This window comes from Pan paniscus, chromosome 7 (assembly GCF_029289425.2).
Source record: "Pan paniscus chromosome 7, NHGRI_mPanPan1-v2.0_pri, whole genome shotgun sequence".
Taxonomy (NCBI): Eukaryota; Metazoa; Chordata; class Mammalia; order Primates; family Hominidae; genus Pan; species Pan paniscus.
The window spans coordinates 104,901,729-104,921,567 of record NC_073256.2 but is presented as its reverse complement, the minus strand read 5'-3'; the positions used below and the strand labels follow the sequence as shown (position 1 = coordinate 104,921,567).

The window sequence follows — 19,839 nt, the reverse complement described above, 5'->3', positions numbered from 1 at the left end:
AAATCCCGGCTGTTTTCAGCATATGTTTTAAGTTTAATAAAAAAAAAAAGATTGCTCCACATTGTTATTTCTTTGTCTGGTAACCATTACAAACTAGTTACGTAAGTTTAAAAACCTATAATTTTCCAATAAATTATTTTAGTTTGCCTAAAAATGCCCTTTATTTCTGAAGTTAGAAGTAATTAATTAATACTTTTGGTGCAAAATTGAGATCACTTGACCAATTTTTCTAACCAAATGCTGTTTCAATTAGAAAGACATAATGAAAGAAATTAAACAAATATATAAAAGTTCAGTGAATGAATATTAGGAATGAGCTAAACTAGCTATGGTGTGTTCCAAGGAATATGCTTTTGTTAATATTAGTTAATAGGGAAGTTTTGCAACAGATGATTTTAACCACAGCTCCACAGAGTCCTCAATTTCTCTAAGAAATTAAAAACATCTAAAAATGAGGTGCCCTGTGCAATATTTGTTTTCCAAATTTATTTGAGAATAAAATGTATGTTTTTGGCTGAGAATATTTAGGAAAAAATGGATCAACTAAATTAGTGTGATTCCATTATATCATAAGAACCTGAGAAAAAGGAGATTCTATAAATATAATTATATAAATAATTGATTTTACTATAATTATAATTTAATTGCAAATTTTATAATTACATATATATTATTTATTTATTTATTCAATCCAAACTCTAAGATGAGGGAAGGATAGGAACACAAAGTGAACACCTTTTTCCATATGGACTTACATTTTATCAGGGGCTGGTCACATCTCCTTATCCAGGGGACAAAACCTGGTAGGCCTAACAGGAGGAAAAATCTGTTAAAGGAATTTAGCTTTTGAAGACAGAGTTGATCTGCTGAGAATGGCAGAAAGGACAGATAGTATGTTTTTGGCCACTGAATTTATGAATTCTGGGAGTTTTTCTACCCGAGGATTTACTGCTATGTAAGAAAATAAATATCATTATTAGTAAACACTTTAGTAGGAGTTTTTTCTCACTTGCAGGTCAAAACATCCTAATAAAATACTTAATTGCATTTGCCTATTCAAATTATTATATTAAAATCCACAATCTTAAGGGAGAATACTTTTAGTCAGTTCAGTGATTATTAAAAGTAAAAAAAATTGATTTAAAACTGGCATTCATTCCTGAAAATAAACTTTATAAACTGCTGAAATGTATGGCCTACATACTCTGTATTGAGAGAGGGTAGATGTGAATTTAGATGGGGTTTTTACTCCAGAGTGATATCAAACCCAGGGTCATTATTTTCTGTGACAGTGAATTTTACCTTGTGCAATTGTTATTTGATTTTTTTTTTTAATTTGTAAAACTGTACCATCTGTGGAAAACATTTGATTCATGTAGGATTAATACAATTTTGGAGTTTCTTGATATTAAAAGGTCCCCAAAGCAGTATTCCAAAATTTTATTCTATGATCAAAAATGAATTCTTGTTATACTTGTAGAATCTAATAAATTGAATTATTTTCATTCAATAAACATGTATTGATCACATCACTCTTCTAGTAGATATAGACATGTGAATAAAACATACTATATAAATAAAATTTAATCTTTGATTCTTAGGAGTCCTAACTTCTGAATATTAAACTTGGATATTCTATTATCTGTTCATTGTCTATTCTTCTTCAAGCTCTTTTGATTTTTCTTATTCTGATTAGATATACTCTTCGACTGCATGGAAATTTCAGTTCTCACTGTTCTTCATTTTCTCTCAGCTTAGGAGTTCCTTAGTTGGCCTTGCTTTCTTTTTTATTCTACTTGTACCTTTTAGGTGAGCCCATAATTATTTCTTCCTTTCCAAATCCCCTTAATTCCTATATAATTGTGCTGAATGTGCTCTATAAATTCTGTAGCCTAAATAATCAAATTTTATTTTCTCTGCTCCGATCCTGGAACTGTTACATTTAAGAGAAAACTAACTAGTGACTTCTAAATAGAAATACTGAGTCCTGTCTCTCAAAAAGTCCTTCTTTCTTTCTTTCACTCTCTAATACTACTGTCTTCCTTTAACCTAAGTAATATTTTCAAGTTTCTCATATCCTCAAAGCAAAGCAGCAGCAACAGCAGCAGCAGCAACAGCAACAACAACAACAACCACATAGCCTTGAATAAAAACCTTTCCCCAAAAGCTGATGCTAAATGTACATATTTTCTAAGTCAAGCTTCCTGAAAGCATAATGCAATTTGTTTTTTTTACTTTCTCCAGATGCTTTCACTGAAATCATAGCAATTTATCTTCTTCCTGTTACAGGAATTAAATATATATATATAATATATAGAAATATATATGTATACTATAGATGTAAATATTAAAGTATATTTAATTAATTTATATTTAATATATGAAATATAAATGCTTCTTATGTATATATGTACATAGAACATGTAAATTATATATATGTGTGTGTATGTGTGTGTGTGTATATATATATGTATGTATATATATATATATATGCTCCTCGTAGCAGTTTTTTCTAATGGTGAGAAGCAGAGTATAACTTTGGGTGATGACTGATCTTAATTTGAAAAATACATCATTGAACCTTTTTGTATATGTGAAGGTCAAGCCGATAATTCTAGTCTGACATGGTGAGGCATCAAGTAACCAAAACAATAAAGGGGTATTTCTCCTGGGTGTGTCACTGTTAAGGTGATAACTGATTCCTAGCTTTACCTGGTATTTGTCAACCTGGTCTCAGGGAAGGGGAAAGGTGAGGGAGAGGTTCTGAACTGAGAGGGAGCAGGGCTCAGTATCTTGTCACCACTGAAGGCAAAGATTGATAGATAGCTGGGAACCCTGTTGAACTAGACTTGCCCTATAGATTTTAAGAGAAGTGATGTCTGAAATCTAATTGTCTTGTGTTATAATTCCCCTTTCCAACTTCTCTCCAAGCTTCAGTTATCAAACTGTTAAGGCTTGAATTGGGGTATCTAGGAGTGCCCGGCCCCACCCCCATCTGTTCTCTACACATAGAGGCAACTACGGCGTTTCAAGGCAAAGTAGAAAATCTCAGAGCAGGATTCTGAGCTTGGATGAAAAATAACTGGGAGATTTAAAGTACTTATTAGAGAAATTTAAAAATATTAAGCAAGGGGGTTGCAGATTTAGTCATTACTAATGTGGAGATTTGAACTTTTTACTTTAGAAAAAGTATTGAATCAAGATGTTTATAAAGCTGCTTTTTAAAACTAATTTAAAAATTAATCTTAGATAGTATCTTATTTTTGTAGCCTTTAGTGCTGTTTATTGCTTTCTTAAAACTTTCTCTTTGAATTACACTAGCTAATGTTGAGTTTTGATTACCGGCAAAAGCAAATCCTGACTGAAAAAGGAATTGATTTCTAGAATTAGAACATTTCAAGTGAGAGGCTCAAGAGTATGGAAATGATTAAGTCAGAATGAGTGGAAAGGAGTGAACACCCTCTATCCCATAAGAAATAGGGTAGTAGTCTTATTCTTGGCCTTTGGATTCAGAAAATCTGGGCTTAACTCTGTTTTAACTGAAAATATAGTAACAAATCATCCCAGGTTGCCCAGGAAGGTCTCAGTTTTAGCACTGAAAGTCTCCTGTACTGGGAAACTCCTCAGTCCCGCACAAACCAAGATGGTTGGTCATGCTAGTCTTGGATAAGCCTAAGTTCCCTTCCCTGTAAATTGGCATAGTAATAGTTCCTATGTCCCATAGATATAAGAGAAACTAAATTACTTGAAACAATATTATGTATACTTAATATATATAGTTGAGTGCTTTAAATATATGTACATATGTATATAAATATATACTTCAGTATCAAGTTTGGCAGTCTAAATGTTAGCTAAGTTATCATTATAAATATTTATTCTTACTTTCTTGGGTAGAACATAGTATTTCATGTTGTGCACGTAAAACAGTTGGTAAACTGGGCATTTTTGATATATATCATACACACTGAGATTGAAGCTATATGCCAAATGGCTACTTTGTATGACTTTTAATGGAGTTCTAAAAAATAATAATAAATGACATAAGCTAACCCATCTGAAAGAAGACAGAAAAGAGCAGCTTCAATGGGCATATACCTTTATTGAGAGACCTGTCTATGGCTGGGAATCCATGACTGTTGAAGGTCGAAAGAAATAATGTTTGCTGAGTTATGAAAGGTAAGTTTGTTTAACTGTGTCACATTAGAAAATGCAATGTGGCTGTCTTGGAAAAGTCAGAGGAATTGAGGATGTCTTCTGTTTTTCATGATCCAGCTAAGCACCCCAACTTAGCACCCCTTCCCGGTTACAGTCATGGGCAGACTTCCATGAAAAATCAGCTCTACTTTATATTGAAGTATCTAATTTTCCAATACTCCAAGATAAAATAAACTACTTTTAAACTAGAGTATTAAAAATAAATAGGACTTCCATCCTTGTTGCTCAATGCCAGAAGAGGAACAGAATCCAAATTTATGTATCAATGTAATTTCTGATTTTAATTAGCCAATAGAATTATCCAAATAAAATTAATTCAACAACCTAGTAAGCTTTTAATAGAGTTGCATTTCCAGATAATCGCCATGCTTGTTAAAGAAGAATTTTGTATTGTTCAGCTTCTAAGGCATTCTCACTACCCTGTATACCTGCCTTATTAGGAGAAGAATAAATACCATTTGGCACCTCAATAGGTGATATATAACAGGGAGGCAATGAGGTGCTTCACAAGAAGCAGCAACTGGCAATGACTGGAACCTGCTTCACTTCCAAGGAAGTGAAAAAACAAAGTGATGCCTCAAGATCCTTCATGAGGTGGAGTACAATTTTCACCACGGCTAGGTTTGTTTTTAAGGTTTATCATGTACATATCTGGGGCCTGTTCTGTGAAGATTTGAACAGCTGGATATCCTTGGATCTCTCTCTAGCATGCCAAATGTTTCAAGCATTGCAGTTTCAGGGTAGCAAGACTTTTTACGTGTTGGTTCAGAGTTCCTAAGGTACATGTTGAGAAAGAAAGAGAAAGAGAAAGAGCAAAAGAAAGAGAGAATAGCAAATGAAAGTCTTATGATCACTTATGACCTACCCTCTGTAATAATGGAGTGTCATGTTTGCTGCATTCTATTGGTCAAAGCAGCTGCAAAGGACCACCTATGCTCAAACGGGAACATAGACTTGACCTTTTGATGGAAGAATCTCAATTTCACATTATAAGACCATGTGGGTTGAAAGTTGTATCGATATGGTTACCTTTGAAAAATACAATCTGCCACAGAAAGCTTTCACAGAATGATTTCAATACAAAGAGAAAAAGAGATGATATAGGGATATGGAGAACCCTATTGCATTTGTGTTTTGGATGCTGGTTGCTCGTGAAGCATAGTTGTATTACTGCCATTCTCTCCTTGGGTCTTAAACTCACTTCTCCTCCTTTCTTCCTCATCTTTGTGGAATTACCTTTATCAGGACTCTAGTAGTAGACAGCACTAATTGACTTATCATCCTGATACTACTCTCAATTTCCAGGAAGATCATTTCTTACTATTCTTCCTATTCCAAATTTGTAGGAGGTGTCATGTTTTCATAGTCCATGTTTTGGACACATTTGGTTGGGCCCAGGTAAATCTGATTTAAATTTGACATAGCGTTTTTTTCTTTTCCTGGAATTTTTAACATGGGAACCACCACAACAAAATGAGGCAGTTCTTTTAAGATAGTCCATTTGAATGGCTGATGAATAAAAAATTTTCAGAAGAAAATTTTGAAATTAGCTTTGAATTCATTGTGTTTAGGCATTTGTGTAATAACTATGAGGAAATATTTATCAGGGAGGGGGGCAAACAACAAGAAAATATTTATCAAGGAGGAGGGGCAAACGAGAAAAAATGTAAAACAGAAGAGTGGTATTTAATTCATTGGCAGGAGTTAGAGTGATGTCTAATTGAGCAATATCACTTTCAGTAACACAGCTTCTTTTTAATTAGTTTTCCAAGTGCAGACTCTAATATTTTCAATGTGATGCTCCAGTAAATTCATAGATGGGCATCTTAAGAACAGTTAAAATTCAAAGTACATAAAGATAAATAGACAAATAACTTTGTGTTTTGATGAAAATAACTTTTATTGTAACTTAGGTCTACTTTTCCTGAGAGAGCATTTCAGCTCAACCTAATGGGTGGCTCATATTTGTTGAACATGATGCTGCTTCTCACTATTTGGAAACATAGAGTGCATATGCTGTTTCCCACGTAACACATCTTATGCAGTACATTTATCTACAGCCCTTTATTGGCAGGAACTTTTAGAAGCTCCTGAATGTCACTTAATTCCTGAGAACAATGACCTCTTGCAGCTGTCTGAAGAGAGGGCAAGGAAATAGAAGTTCATGCTTTCACTCTGTCAAGCCAGGAATGTTGAAGCTAAAAGACCATATTAGGGTAAATATAGATATGGAAAAATGGCAAAATGTAAAGGAACATATAGCTGAAAAATAGAGGGGATATTTAAGAAACTGAACTAGAACTTAAGAGGCAGGTATTCAGAGTAGCACTTCTGAAGTTAAGCCTATTTGTAGGTTGCTTTAAGATGGACAGAGATCTTCTGATCTTTATTTGCTTCCTGTAATCTACTTAGACTTCAAAGAACAACTTTAAGTTCCTCAAATTTTGATTGCCTACTTCAATATGTTGCTGAAAATTGACTATCAATTTACTTCATTTCTAGGTTAAAGATTTGATAATGTACTTCAAAGGTTTCCTATGAAGTTACTTTTCTCTTTTAAGTTCAAAAGAATACTACTATACTTCACCTGTGTAAATATTTCATAATTAGAAAACCCACTCACCACAAATAGTTAAAAAATAGGCACAAAACTACAGAATAGTTAAAAATCCAAAATAAGCATAAATTAAGCTCTTTATTTGTTTCTACAATCATACATTTGAGGAAATAAAAGAATTTTACCCATTTCACCTCTAAATTTAGTTTGTTTTCTTTTCTCAGTGAATGGACTGTATTCTGTCACTTGAGTATGCAAAATTATTCTATTTGTGAAATTTTCAGGAAGAGTAAGATTCTTAAATAAATTTAATGGATATAGGAAAAGTATCAAGAAAGAATTTTATGGGATTAAGAAACAGAGAGAACAAGTTTTGAATCATGAGAAACTCTGAAAAATAAGAATGTTAAAAGGATGTCAAAGAGGGAGAATTACATAGGCTTTTCAAACTCTGGTGTTTGATGTTATAAAAATAGAAATACGAAGGTGAATGAAATGAAAATAACTTTTCCTAAAAATCTTCACAAATAGAATATTTTTGTATACTCAAGTGACAGAATAGAGTCACTGTGATAAGAAAACAAACTAGATTTAGAGATGAAAGAAGTGGGACAAGAAGACAGGAGAGAAGTGTCAGTATTGAATGTAAAACTCCTTAAAAATATAAGTTTATGTACAATGTGTTGAGTCTTCCAGTACAAAGCTGCATTTTTTTCAAGCAGAAAAAAAAAACATGGAAAAAACATTAAAAACATTTAAGAGAATTTTATTTTTTTGTTAGTTTGTTAATAGTAGTGTTTGACATAAGTGAAAGAAAATCCCTCCTTGCCCAACTTATTTTCATTTGGCTACCAGAGTTGACAGTTCACTGTCCTCTTTTCCTCCTTCTTCAATGAATCTTCCTTTCCAGTCCACTCTGATGGCTCCTCCTCTGATTACCTATTTCTATTTATTTCCCCAGGGCTCCATCCACAGTCCTAGTCTTCTCTCTATCTCCCTTATTCTTAAGTGATCACAAGTTGCATGTATTTAAAAACCATTTGCAAACTAATGACCTTCAAATTTCTCTCCCCAGCTTATATCTATTTTCAACACAAAACTGATACCTCTTTTTGGATGATTATAGGCATCTTGAATTTAATATATCCTAATCAGAACTGTTGATTTCCCACCCACATCTCTTTATTCCCTCAGTTTTTCACACATCAGAAAAGTATATCCCCATTCACTCTTATTCATGCAAAACCCTAAAAGAAACAGTTTTACTCTGAAACCAACGAAATCTAAGTTTCAAGGTCTCATGTTTGCAAAACCTCATTCCAATAATAAGGGTCTAGTTTTATATTTGTAATGTTGTGTTATTAAGTTAAGAGGGCCATTTAAACTATTTAAGCTTTGAATCTCACCATATCCTGAGCAATCTTTGCTAGGGAGTCCTTCTTGTCTTCTTTAATTCCCTCAAACTTCACAATCTATCCACCCTCAAATTCTATCAGCTCTATCATCAAAATGCATCCTTAATCTAATGAATTCTCACCAGCTCCACTCAAAAACCCTAGTTAGGTCAATATCATCTCACCTTAATCATTGAAGCTGCTTCCTTTCTGATTACCTTGCTTTAATTATTTCTATAGTTTTTCTCCAAAAATACTTTTAAAATATAAATTGATTACATGCAATAATTCTGAACAAAGTGCTAATACATCAAATCCAAGAATGTATAAAAAGAATTATACACCATGACCAAGTGGTATTTATTACAGGCATACAATGAAGATTCAGCATTCAGAAATCAATTGATGCAACCCATCTCATCAATGGATAAAAGAAGAAAAATCATATGATCATACCAATAGATGCAGAAAAAGTGACTGACAAAATGCAATATCAATTTATCATAAAAATGCTCAGGAAACTAGGAACAGAGAGAAACTTTCTCAACTTGATAAAGAATATATACAGAAAACTTACAGCTAACATAATAGGGAGAAGCTAGAACCTTTTGCAGTAAGATTGTGAACAAGGTAAGAGTGCTCCCTCTCACCACTTTTTTTCCACATTTTACTGAGCAAGAAAAAAGTATACTTATTTGAAAGAAGAAATAAAACTGCCTTTGTTCACAGTGATATGATTGTCTATGAAGAAAATCTGAAGGAATCAACAAGAACATCCTAAAACTAATAAGCTATTATAACAAGGTTGCAGGATACAAGGTTAATAATACACAATCAATTTTGTATATGCCAGCAATGAACATGAGGAATTTGAAATTAAAAACACAATACCATCTATATTAGCATCTCCCCCAAAAGAAATTCCTAGGTATAAATCTAACTCTCTCTCTCTCTCTCTATATATATATATACACACACACACATATGTATGTATGTGTGTGTGTGTATATATATATATATATATACATGCACATATATAATCTATTTGGGGAAAACTACAAAACTCTGATTAAAAAAATCAAAGTTGAACTAAACAAACGAAGAGATATTCTATGTTCATGGATAGAAAGACTCAATGGTATCAATCTGTTCATTCTTTGCAAGTTGAATTATGGATTCAATGCAATCACAATGAACATCGCAGCAAGTTGTTTTATGGATATTGACAAACTGATTCTGAAGTTTATATAGAGTCAAAAGGTACAACAGCCAACACAAAGTTGGAGAAGAAAAAAGTTGGAGGACTGAATCTACTGACTTCAAGACTTACTATAAAGCTATGGTAATCAAGACAGTGTGGTGCTGGCAAAAGAATAGACAATATGTCAGGGTGTGGTGGCTCACATCTGTAATCCCAGCATTTTGGGAGGCCGAGGCAGGCGGTTCACCTGAGGTCAGGAGTTTGAGACCAGCCTGGTCAACATGGCAAAATCCCGTCTCTACTAAAAATACAAAAAGTAGCTGGGTGTGGTGGTGTGCACCTGTAATCCCAGCTACTTGGGACACTGAGGCAGGAGAATTGTTTGAACCTGGGAGGTGGAGGTTGCAGTGAGCCAAGATCTTGCCATTGCACTCCTGCCTGGGCAACAAGAGTGAAATTGCATCTCAAAAAAAAAAAAAAAAAAAGACAATATATCAGTGGGACAGAAGAAAGAGCCCAGAAATAGACCCACATAAACACAGTCAACTAATCTTTGACAAAAGAGCAAAGAAAATACAATGGAGAAAAGGTAATCTTTTCAACAAATTGTGCTGGGACAACTGGACACCCACATACCAAAAAAATTTGACATATTTTTCAAATTTATTAACAAATATTAATTCAAAATGCACTACAAACAAAAATATAAAATAAAAACTATAATACTCATAGAATATAACATAGGAAGAAATCTAGATGACCTTGAGTTTGGTGATGACTTTCTAATTATAACTTAAAAGGCATGATCCATGAAAGAAAGAATAAGTCGTACTTCTTTAAAAGGAAAAAGTTCTGCTCTGTGAAAGAAATTGTCAAGGAAATGAAAACATAACAGACTGGAGAAAATTTGAAAAAGATATATCTGATAAAGGACTACTATCCAAAATCTACAAATAAGCCTTAAAGCTCAAAGCTCAACAGTAAGAAAATAAGCACCCCAATTTTTAAAATGGGCTAAAGCCCTTCACTAATGCCTTGCCACAAAAGATATGTAGACAGAAAGCAAGCATATAAAAACTGTTCCACATTATAGTTCATCAGATACATGCAAACTAAAACAACACTGATATACTATTACATAACGCTTACAATGCTGAAAATTCAGAATACTGAAAAGACCAAATGCTGGCAAGGATGTGGAGCAACAGAAACCCTCATTCATTGCTGGTAGAAATATAAAATGGTATAATCACTTCTTTGTAAGATTGTTTGGCAGTTTCTTATACAACTAAACATTCCTGCCATAGGATCCAGTAGTTGTGATTTGGTATTTACCCAAAAGACTTGTAAACTTATATCCATATAAAAACTTGCACACAGATATTTATAACAGCTTTATTTCTAATTACTAAATCTTGGAAGCCATCAAAATGTCCTTCTCAAGGTAAATGGATATGTAAACTATTACGTCAAAACAATGGAATACTAAAAAAAAAAAGAATTTATCAAGTCAGGAAAAGGAATAAAGGAAACTTAAATGCCTTTTACTAAATGAAGGAAGACTAAATATGGTATGATTTTAACTATGTGACATTCTGGCAAAGGCAAAGCTATAGAGACAATAAAAGATCAGTGATTGCCAGGGGTTATGGGAAAAGGGGATATGAAAAGGCAAATCACAGTAGGTTTTCAGGGTAGTGGAAATAGTCTATATGACATTATAATGGTGGATTCATGCCATTATACATTTCTCCAGACCCATAGAAGCTACACCACCAGAATAACCTTAATGTTAAACTACAGACCTTGAGTGAAAATGATTTGTCAATGCAGTTGTTCAATTGTATCAAATGCACCACTCCAATGGAGGATATTGATAAAGTGGGAGGCTATTCACGTGTAGGAGCAAGGGATAGATGGAAACATCTCTGCACCTTCCTGTCAATTTTGCTGTGAACCTAAAACTTCTCTAAAAAAGCAAATTATTTTAAAAGTAAGTAAAAATATTGAACTTTTAGAAATTATATAAAACAATGTATCAATAAATATAAATACATACATATAAATCATGTTGATGAAAACCTCTTGTTCAAAGCCCTCTAGTGATTTCCTACCATACTAACAGTAAATCCCAAATTCACGTACTCCAAGCCTACAGTCCATCATTTTTACCATCATATATATTTCCTTTCAGAGGTGCTATAATATAAATTCCAGAGAGGAAATTTGTTTTTTGGTCTTCTATTTCTACATCCTAGATAACTAGCTGGCATCTTGATAGGCATTAAGCAAATATTTGTTGAATAAAGAATGTTTAAAAAAAGAATTCTGTTTTATAGCTGTTCTATTGGAATCTTATTTTGTTAGCATTTCTAGAACTGACTACCTGTATCCCAGTTAACCTACTGATTAAATATTTTCCTTAATTATTTTTCTGTAAATTATTTTCCTTGCTTCTATGCAACTCTTTGACATTGCCCTAATTCATCTGGGCTGCATGTAGTATTTGTATTTATACATATGGTGTGTTCCTCGAAACAAGAATGGAAATTGAACGTATAAAAGTACTATTCTGTTTTGTTTTTTTAAAAAGTCATAAATGCTCTAGAGAAAAATGGGGGTTCATTTTCAGGTAACAGAAGTATATTATAAAATGCTTATACTATTAACTATGGGTACTTTCACATGTTCTTTATACAATATTTTTAAAAAGAAACAAAAAACAAAAGGCTTATATAAAAACAAATAAAATTAACCACCTCTGTATTAGGTATCATTGCCTTGTAACAAATTACCCCCCACAATTAGTGGCTCAAAACAACAAACATATACTGTTTCTACTCTTCCTAGGGTAAGAAACTGGGAGTGGCTTGGGTGGTTCTAGTTCAAGGTCTCTCATGAGGCTGTTGTCAAGTTGTCTACCAGGGCTGCTGCTGTCTCAAGGCTCAGTGGGGGCTGGAAGGTGCACTTGACAGATCACTCACTTGGTTGTTGGTAGGCTTTTAGTTCCTTGGTGGCTGTTGCCCAGAGGCCCCAGGACTCTCTGTGGGGCTGCTTACAACATAACGTCTAGCTTTCCAGAGTGAATAATACAAGAGAGAAAGAAAAAATAAGAGCAAGGATTTGCCATGGCAAACCTCTTGTATACACTCCTCTAAGGACTGAGGCTCTCAAATGCTAAGATTTTGAAACAAAGGTTTATACTTAGGAGAAGACTATATGTGAAGCCCTGTTATTATAATCAGTGTTACCATGAGTACAAACTAAAACTGAACTGTTGAAAAAAAAACAAAATTATTTATATTATTGTTGACCTTTTATGAAAGGAAAATATTAATTAAGGCCAGGTCAAAGAAAAAAAATGCCTCGTTGATCTCTGAATAAGAGACCCTAAAATTATAGGTAATATAATGGAAAAACTAAGTTCAGAAGAAAATGGGAGGGAATATATGAAAGAAAGTGAAATTCAATTAGATTTTGTTAAAAATCACCAGAATCCACAATGATTGAGCTCAATATTACTGTGTGACATTATTCTACAATAACTGATTGGTAAAATTTTCCATTTTGGTTATTCAATTTTTAAAACTATCTAAAAACTTACAAAGACAATTAAGAAATACTTTTTAAAAAATGATATCCTAACAAGCACATGTACCCTAAAACTTAAAGTATAATAATAATAATAATAAAAAGAAATATGAAGAGAAAAAACAATGAGTTCCTAAAAAGAAAGATGAAAAGAGGACGGGGAAAAAAGAAAGAATAATAGTTTAATAGAAATGAAAAGCAATCTCACTCATAAGTGGGAGTTGAAAATGAGAACACGTGGACACAGGGAGGGGAACATCACACAGTGGGGCCTGTTGAGGGGTGGGAGGCTAGGGGAGGGATAGCATTAGGAGAAATACCTAATGTAGATGACGGATTGATGGGTGCAGCAAACCACCATGGCACATGTATACCTATGTAACAAACCTGCATATTCTGCACATGTAGCCCAGAACTTAAGGTATAATAATAAAAAATAAGAAATGAAGAGGAATTGAGGTTGTACATAAGTAAAGCATTTTCCCCCCATTTTTAAGCCAAAAATCATTCAAATGGGGGCACTCTGGTAGGTTCTGGAGTTTTTCTGCTTGAAGATATTCATAAAGAGACTAAGAAAATATTTTTACAAAGTATTTCAGATGTTTACCTGCCTAAAGGCAGGCAGCTTGAACAGAACAATTCTCAAGGCCCTTATATATCCATTATCTTATAATTCTATAATTTCATGGCAATTCAAACCACTTTATACTGTCAATATTCTCTATTTATGTGAACAGGCATCAACTCCTGTATCTTATTTCATTTATAATACAAGAGCTTGAAAAGCACCTTCAGACAGCAATTTGTACATGATCTGATATATTTTTATGGTTTTTGTAAGCATGAAAGATTTAAAAGAACTGTACCAAGGACTGCATTATTTATAAAGGGAAGGTATGAAACAGCATGTCGTAAAAGAAATTAAAACAGAAAAGCAGTAGAATGCTAGTAAAAGTCTCCATTTTTACTGTATTTTCAGATAAAACACAAATATAAACTTGGAGATGGTGCTGAAGGATCATACGAACTTCCAGCAACCACAAAATTCCTTTGTTACCATAATGAATAAGATCACAGGATATAGCCAAAAACTTTGCTTTATTTTCACGTAGGGACATACTGAGGCCTTGGCAAAGTAAACATCAATTAGTTTGTTTATTATGGCCTAGCCTTTTCCTTATGCTTCCTGTTAACAACAAATTGAGAAACAAGTTGAGCAGCAAAAAAGAACTTTAACATTTACTAAAACACTAACCTATGTGTGTCTCCATTTCCTTATCTGTAAAGTAGGGAATAATAATGGAACTTACTGTATGAGGTTGTTGGGAGAATTAAATGAGTTGATCCATTTGAAGGCTCATAAGTGCTCATTTATGTTAATTATTACTATAGCAAAGACTTTCTTAACTGATCACTGTTAATATATTCATCAAATTAACCAATGCTCTCCACATCCTGTGTAAAACATAGTGATTAATACTATGACTAGATTAAACCAATTTAATAAACCAAAGCAAACTAAAGTGTATGTAGATAGAAGGCTCCCAGTGTAAACTCATTGGAAAAATCAAGTAGACTTCTTTTTATGTTTGATTTTGAAAAAAGCTTGGACGTTGTACACAGTGCTTTTGATTGTAGTTCATGCCAGAAAGATGATACAGAATGTCAATTTCCCAATCATGGGACTCATCTGATACATTAACATCTGACAAATTAATACGCATTATATGTTTTAAGATTATAATGTTTCAGATATATGTATATATAATTTTCCATAATTTTTTAATTTAACTAATTTTTCGCATTAGCTAACTGATTGTATGCTGATGTAGATTATCTAGTATAGAGGAAGATATTAATAACAAAGAAAGCAGAGAATAACCAAAGAAAGAAAATATTTGGCTAAGTTAGCATGATTAGGTTGCAGAGCAAAAGTGCAAACTTTTTAATGCTTGTAATACACCCGCAAAAACATAATTTGAATACTTAATACATAAATTAATATTATCAATAAAGATAATGTTATTTACTTGGAAATTTTGCTGAATACCTTTGAAATCTTTACGAAAAGGAATGATGAATTCTAAACTATTGCCACTGTGTCAATTGTTGGTTAAACCAGATAATACATTGAGATGATTTAGATGAAAAAAAACTTTAAAAATAAAGATGCTCTCTGCTTTTAGATCACATTGAAAATTTCTTTAAGTTCTTATTCTACTTGAGTTTTTAAAAAAGCCTTGGAAGTTGTACACAGTACTTCTGATTGTAGTTCATGCTAGAAAGAAGACGCAGAATGTCAATTTCCCAATTGTGGGACTCATCTGATACATTAACATCTGGCAAATTAATATGCATAATATGTTTTAAGATTATAATGTTTCAGATATATGTACATATAATTTTCCATAATTTTTAATTTAACTAACTTTTTGCATTAGCTAACTACTGATTTCAATTCTGTTTGAAAGAGGGCTTACAAAGTTTTCTTTCTTAAATTGGAGTACAAAGCATATGAATATTCTTTATATCATTATTTTCTCCTGTATTCATGTATTTGAATATTTCATAATATGTATGTGTGAACGGGTGACAGGGGAATGGAGACAGTGCTAAAGAAGAGGATTCTATGAACGGTGAAGTTAGCTGAGGGTTCATGATTGGCAAAGAGGGATTTGGGGGTTTTTATGGCTGTAGATCAGAAGACTCAGAGTGCTGAAAGGTTGTATGCTGATGTAGATTATCTAGTATGGAGGAAGACATTAATAGCAAAGAAGAGAGAATCACTAAGGAAAGAAAATATTTGGCTAAGTTAGTGTGATTGGGTTGCAGAACAAAAGTGGATTGTGTATTTGACTTTGATAGAAGGTTACTCTTAGCTTTAAGAAGAAATGTAAAAACAAAATTCCCAGAAACCTATCTATCTACACACACACATGTGTTATTTATAAATAACACAATTTTTGGTTTCTATCTCCAGCTCGATCTCTGGCTCTATCCTCTTTGAAAACAATTAAAATCTGCAACTGGATTAAATTTGAATTCCTACAAGATTCCAAATAGATCTGGTTTTCATAGTTCTCCACATTTTTGAGTGCCCTTTGTCAGAATTACATATGGATGAACAGAGGTAGAGATAAGTTTGACACTTATATTATCAGAAGATCTAAGGATATTTGAACTAATCAGAGTTTCTCATCATAAGTGGTTAAATGGTAAATATATGTAAAAGCAACTCAGTGGAAACAATAGAATCCTCTTGCTTCCTCTCTACCTATGATTGGCCCAAGCCCTTTCAATTTTTTCTTCTAAATATCTCCAAATCTGCATTTACTTATCTAACTGCACTAGCATGACTTAGTTCAAGTTCTCATTGTATCTCACTTGAGTGATTGGTATGGTTTTCTTACTGTGTTCTTGCTTCTAGTGTCCCCACTTGTGTGATCTTCTGAAAACATAAATATGATGGCATCATTTGCCTACATAAAACCATTCTGTGACTCTGTGACATGTAGGCTTGACAGGACAAAACCCAAGACCCCAATATGGCATATATGGCTAACCATCATGTAGGTCTCATTCAGGACAAGCTATATAATTTTCCCAGAGCAATGAAAATTATATATGAAAATGTGGTGGGCATTACTAATAAATTCAGAATTTCAATGTGGTGACAGAAAAACATTCAACCTAGCACGAGGTTTTCCAAGCACAAAGCCCTGTGCTATTGCACAGGTATCATAACCGTGAAGCTGGTCTTGATCTCACCACTTACCACATAATCTTTTAAAATTTCCTGACAAGTAGCCTCTGGTGTAGGAATTGCTAATAATCATATGTCACTTTCATAAGTGTTTATACTGCTTATGAAAGTTCTATGTGTCATAACTTCGTATGATTTTAGATCAAATTACGTTTGTTTGGGTTACAAATGTTGAAAGAATTTGAAACCATTTTGTATTTGAAGATATTTGGAATGGTCAAATGGTGTTATTAAAATGTTTTATTATACAGATAACATGTAGTGTGAAACTCAGTTTGAAACCCACCCTATTTCAACTGAGAAATTAGAAAAATTTCCTGCCTCTAGCAAGGGATGATGAACCAAATTAGATTTTTATGTTTCTATTGATATTTTCATCTCTACCATCTCTATCATTATTTATGCTTATATTAGAAGTTTTCCAGAGAGTGTATGGATAAGCTATTACTGTGAAGCATTAAATCAAGTCTAACCAGAAATAATAATTTTGAATATCAGATGGTTAAATAATAAGAGATATTGTAGGCCCTTTAATAGAAGGATATGTTATACGAATTGGAAGGACTCATGACATCACAGAAAATGTATCAAAATGGTGATGATAATGATTGAAGAGTTATAGTAGCATTAATTTTAAAATAGGCTAATTTAGAATCATGAGTAATTTTGAATTCATGAAATAATACTTTTTTGGGGTAGTATATTAGGTAGACATTCTCCTTGCTCACATATAGTATGAACTGCATGACAAATACGTTTTGCTTTGTGAACAAGTCTAAACATAAGAAAAACTGTTTTGTTTCATAGTTTTGAAAAGCAAAAGCAAACTAAAAATAGTTTGAAACAAATATGTTTCAATTTTATACTTTCTCTAATAAGCCAAAGAACGTTATTTTATTTTAATATCTCTAGTTAGGATTTACATGTCAGAAATCATTTTACTTAAAAATCTTTGGCCCTTTAAAACTTGTTGTTACGGAAGATATTTTTATCTCCTTTTATGATACAAGGCCTTAATAAAGGAATTTGAAAAATGAATAGAAGAAAAATTTAGTTGTCTAAAATAATGTAAAAATTAATTTATATAAATAAATTACTAGGAAGTTGATATGCAGGAAAAAACAAAGGTGAAGGCAATTTGGTAGACCATTACAGTAATTTCAAATAAAAAACTAAAAAAATTCAATAATCCATGCTGAAATCCCCAGCTTCTTACGAGCTGGTATTTTTAATAATTTACTAGAGTGTCCTTGAGGTTCCTAGGAATGCTGGTGCAGTAATGGTCCCATTTTCCAAAGCCTGGAATAATTCCTTTATAATACAAGGAGTTTTTCACAGTCTTATCCTAGAAAAAAAGATTGTTAAAAATAATTAATCCTATCATCCTAAAACTTTAAGGCTTATAATAGTATTATTAGCTTGAATTCTATATAAAAAGAAATAGAAAAAAACAGAAAAAATTCATAGAACTTCTAAGGATAGAATTCTCACCTTAGCAAAATATATAGAAAATATAACTTCTATATAATTTTTTTATTTAAGAAACTATTTCAATGCTTATATCTATAAATTATTTCTGTATGAGGCTAATTTTTAAGTTTTAAAAACAAATATCAGCTTAAGGAGATTTTGGGCTCAGACAATGGGGTTTTCTAGATATACAATCATGTCATCTGCAAACAGGGACAATTTCACTTCCTCTTTTCCTAATTGAATACCCTTTATTTCCTTCTCCTGCCTAATTGCCCTGGCCAGAAATTCCAACACTATGTTGAATAGGAGTGGTGAGAGAGGGCATCCCTGTCTTGTGCCAGTTTTCAAAGGGAATGCTTCCAGTTTGTGCCCATTCAGTATGATATTGGCTGTGGGTTTGTCATAGATAGCTCTTATTATTTTGAGATACGACCCATCAATACCTAATTTATTGAGAGTTTTTAGCATGAAGGGTTGTTGAATTTTGTCAAAGGCCTTTTCTGCATCTATTGAGATAATCATGTGGTTTTTGTCTTTGGCTCTGTTTATATGCTGGATTACATTTATTCATTTGTGTATATTGAACCAGCCTTGCATCCCAGGGATGAAGCCCACTTGATCATGGTGGATAAGCTTTTTGATGTGCTGCTGGATTCGGTTTGCCAGTATTTTATTGAGGATTTTTGCATCAATGTTCATCAAGGATATTGGTCTAAAATTCTCTTTTTTGGTTGTGTCTCTGCCCGGCTTTGGTATCAGGATGATGTTGGCCTCATAAAATGAGTTAGGGAAGATTCCCTCTTTTTCTATTGATTGGAATAGTTTCAGAAGGAATGGTACCAGTTTCTCCTTGTACCTCTGGTGGAATTCAGCTGTGAATCCATCTGGTCCTGGACTCTTTTTGGTTGGTAAGCTATTGATTATTGCCACAATTTCAGATCCTGTTATTGGTCTATTCAGAGATTCAACTTCTTCCTGGTTTAGTCTTGGGAGAGTGTATGTGTCGAGGACTTTATCCATTTCTTCTAGATTTTCTAGCTTATTTGCGTAGAGGTGTTTGTAGTATTCTCTGATGGTAGCTTGTATTTCTGTGGGATCAGTGGTGATATCACCTTTATCATTTTTTATTGCATCTATTTGATTCTTCTCTCTTTTTTTATTAGTCTTGCTAGTGGTCTATCAGTTTTGTTGATCCTTTCAAAAAACCAGCTCCTGGATTCGTTAATTTTTTGAAGGGTTTTTTGTGTCTCTATTTCCTTCAGTTCTGCTCTGATTTTAGTTATTTCTTGCCTTCTGCTAGCTTTTGAATGTGTTTGCTCTTGCTTTTCTAGTTCTTTTAATTGTGATGTTAGGGTGTCAATTTTCGATCTTTCCTGCTTTCTCTTGTGGGCATTTAGTGCTATAAATTTCCCTCTACACACTGCTTTGAATGTGTCCCAGAGATTCTGGTATGTTGTGTCTTTGTTCTCGTTGGTTTCAAAGAACATCTTTATTTCTGCCTGCATTTCGTTATGTACCCAGTAGTCATTCAGGAGCAGGTTGTTCAGTTTCCATGTAGTTGAGTGTTTTTGAGTGAAATTCTTAATCCTGAGTTCTAGTCTGATTGCACTGTGGTCTGAGAGATAGTTTGTTATAATTTCTG

General features: G+C 33.1%; 1 protein-coding gene across 2 annotated transcripts in view; it reads right to left on the bottom strand.

Moving 5' to 3' along the window:
* Positions 1–755: 755 nt before the first annotated feature.
* The window catches only part of CNBD1 (cyclic nucleotide binding domain containing 1), a 636,725-nt gene continuing 617,641 nt past the window's right edge, over positions 756–19,839 (bottom strand). Inside the window, exon 13 of one of the 2 annotated variants that reach the window (XM_063606847.1) lies at positions 756–809. In XM_063606847.1, the coding sequence (XP_063462917.1) occupies positions 783–809 (27 nt within the window). In that variant the 3' untranslated portion in view covers positions 756–782. Of the gene's footprint in view, positions 810–16,956; positions 18,070–19,839 lie in introns of those variants that run through there. The other variant, XM_055116708.2, reaches the window with a different exon arrangement.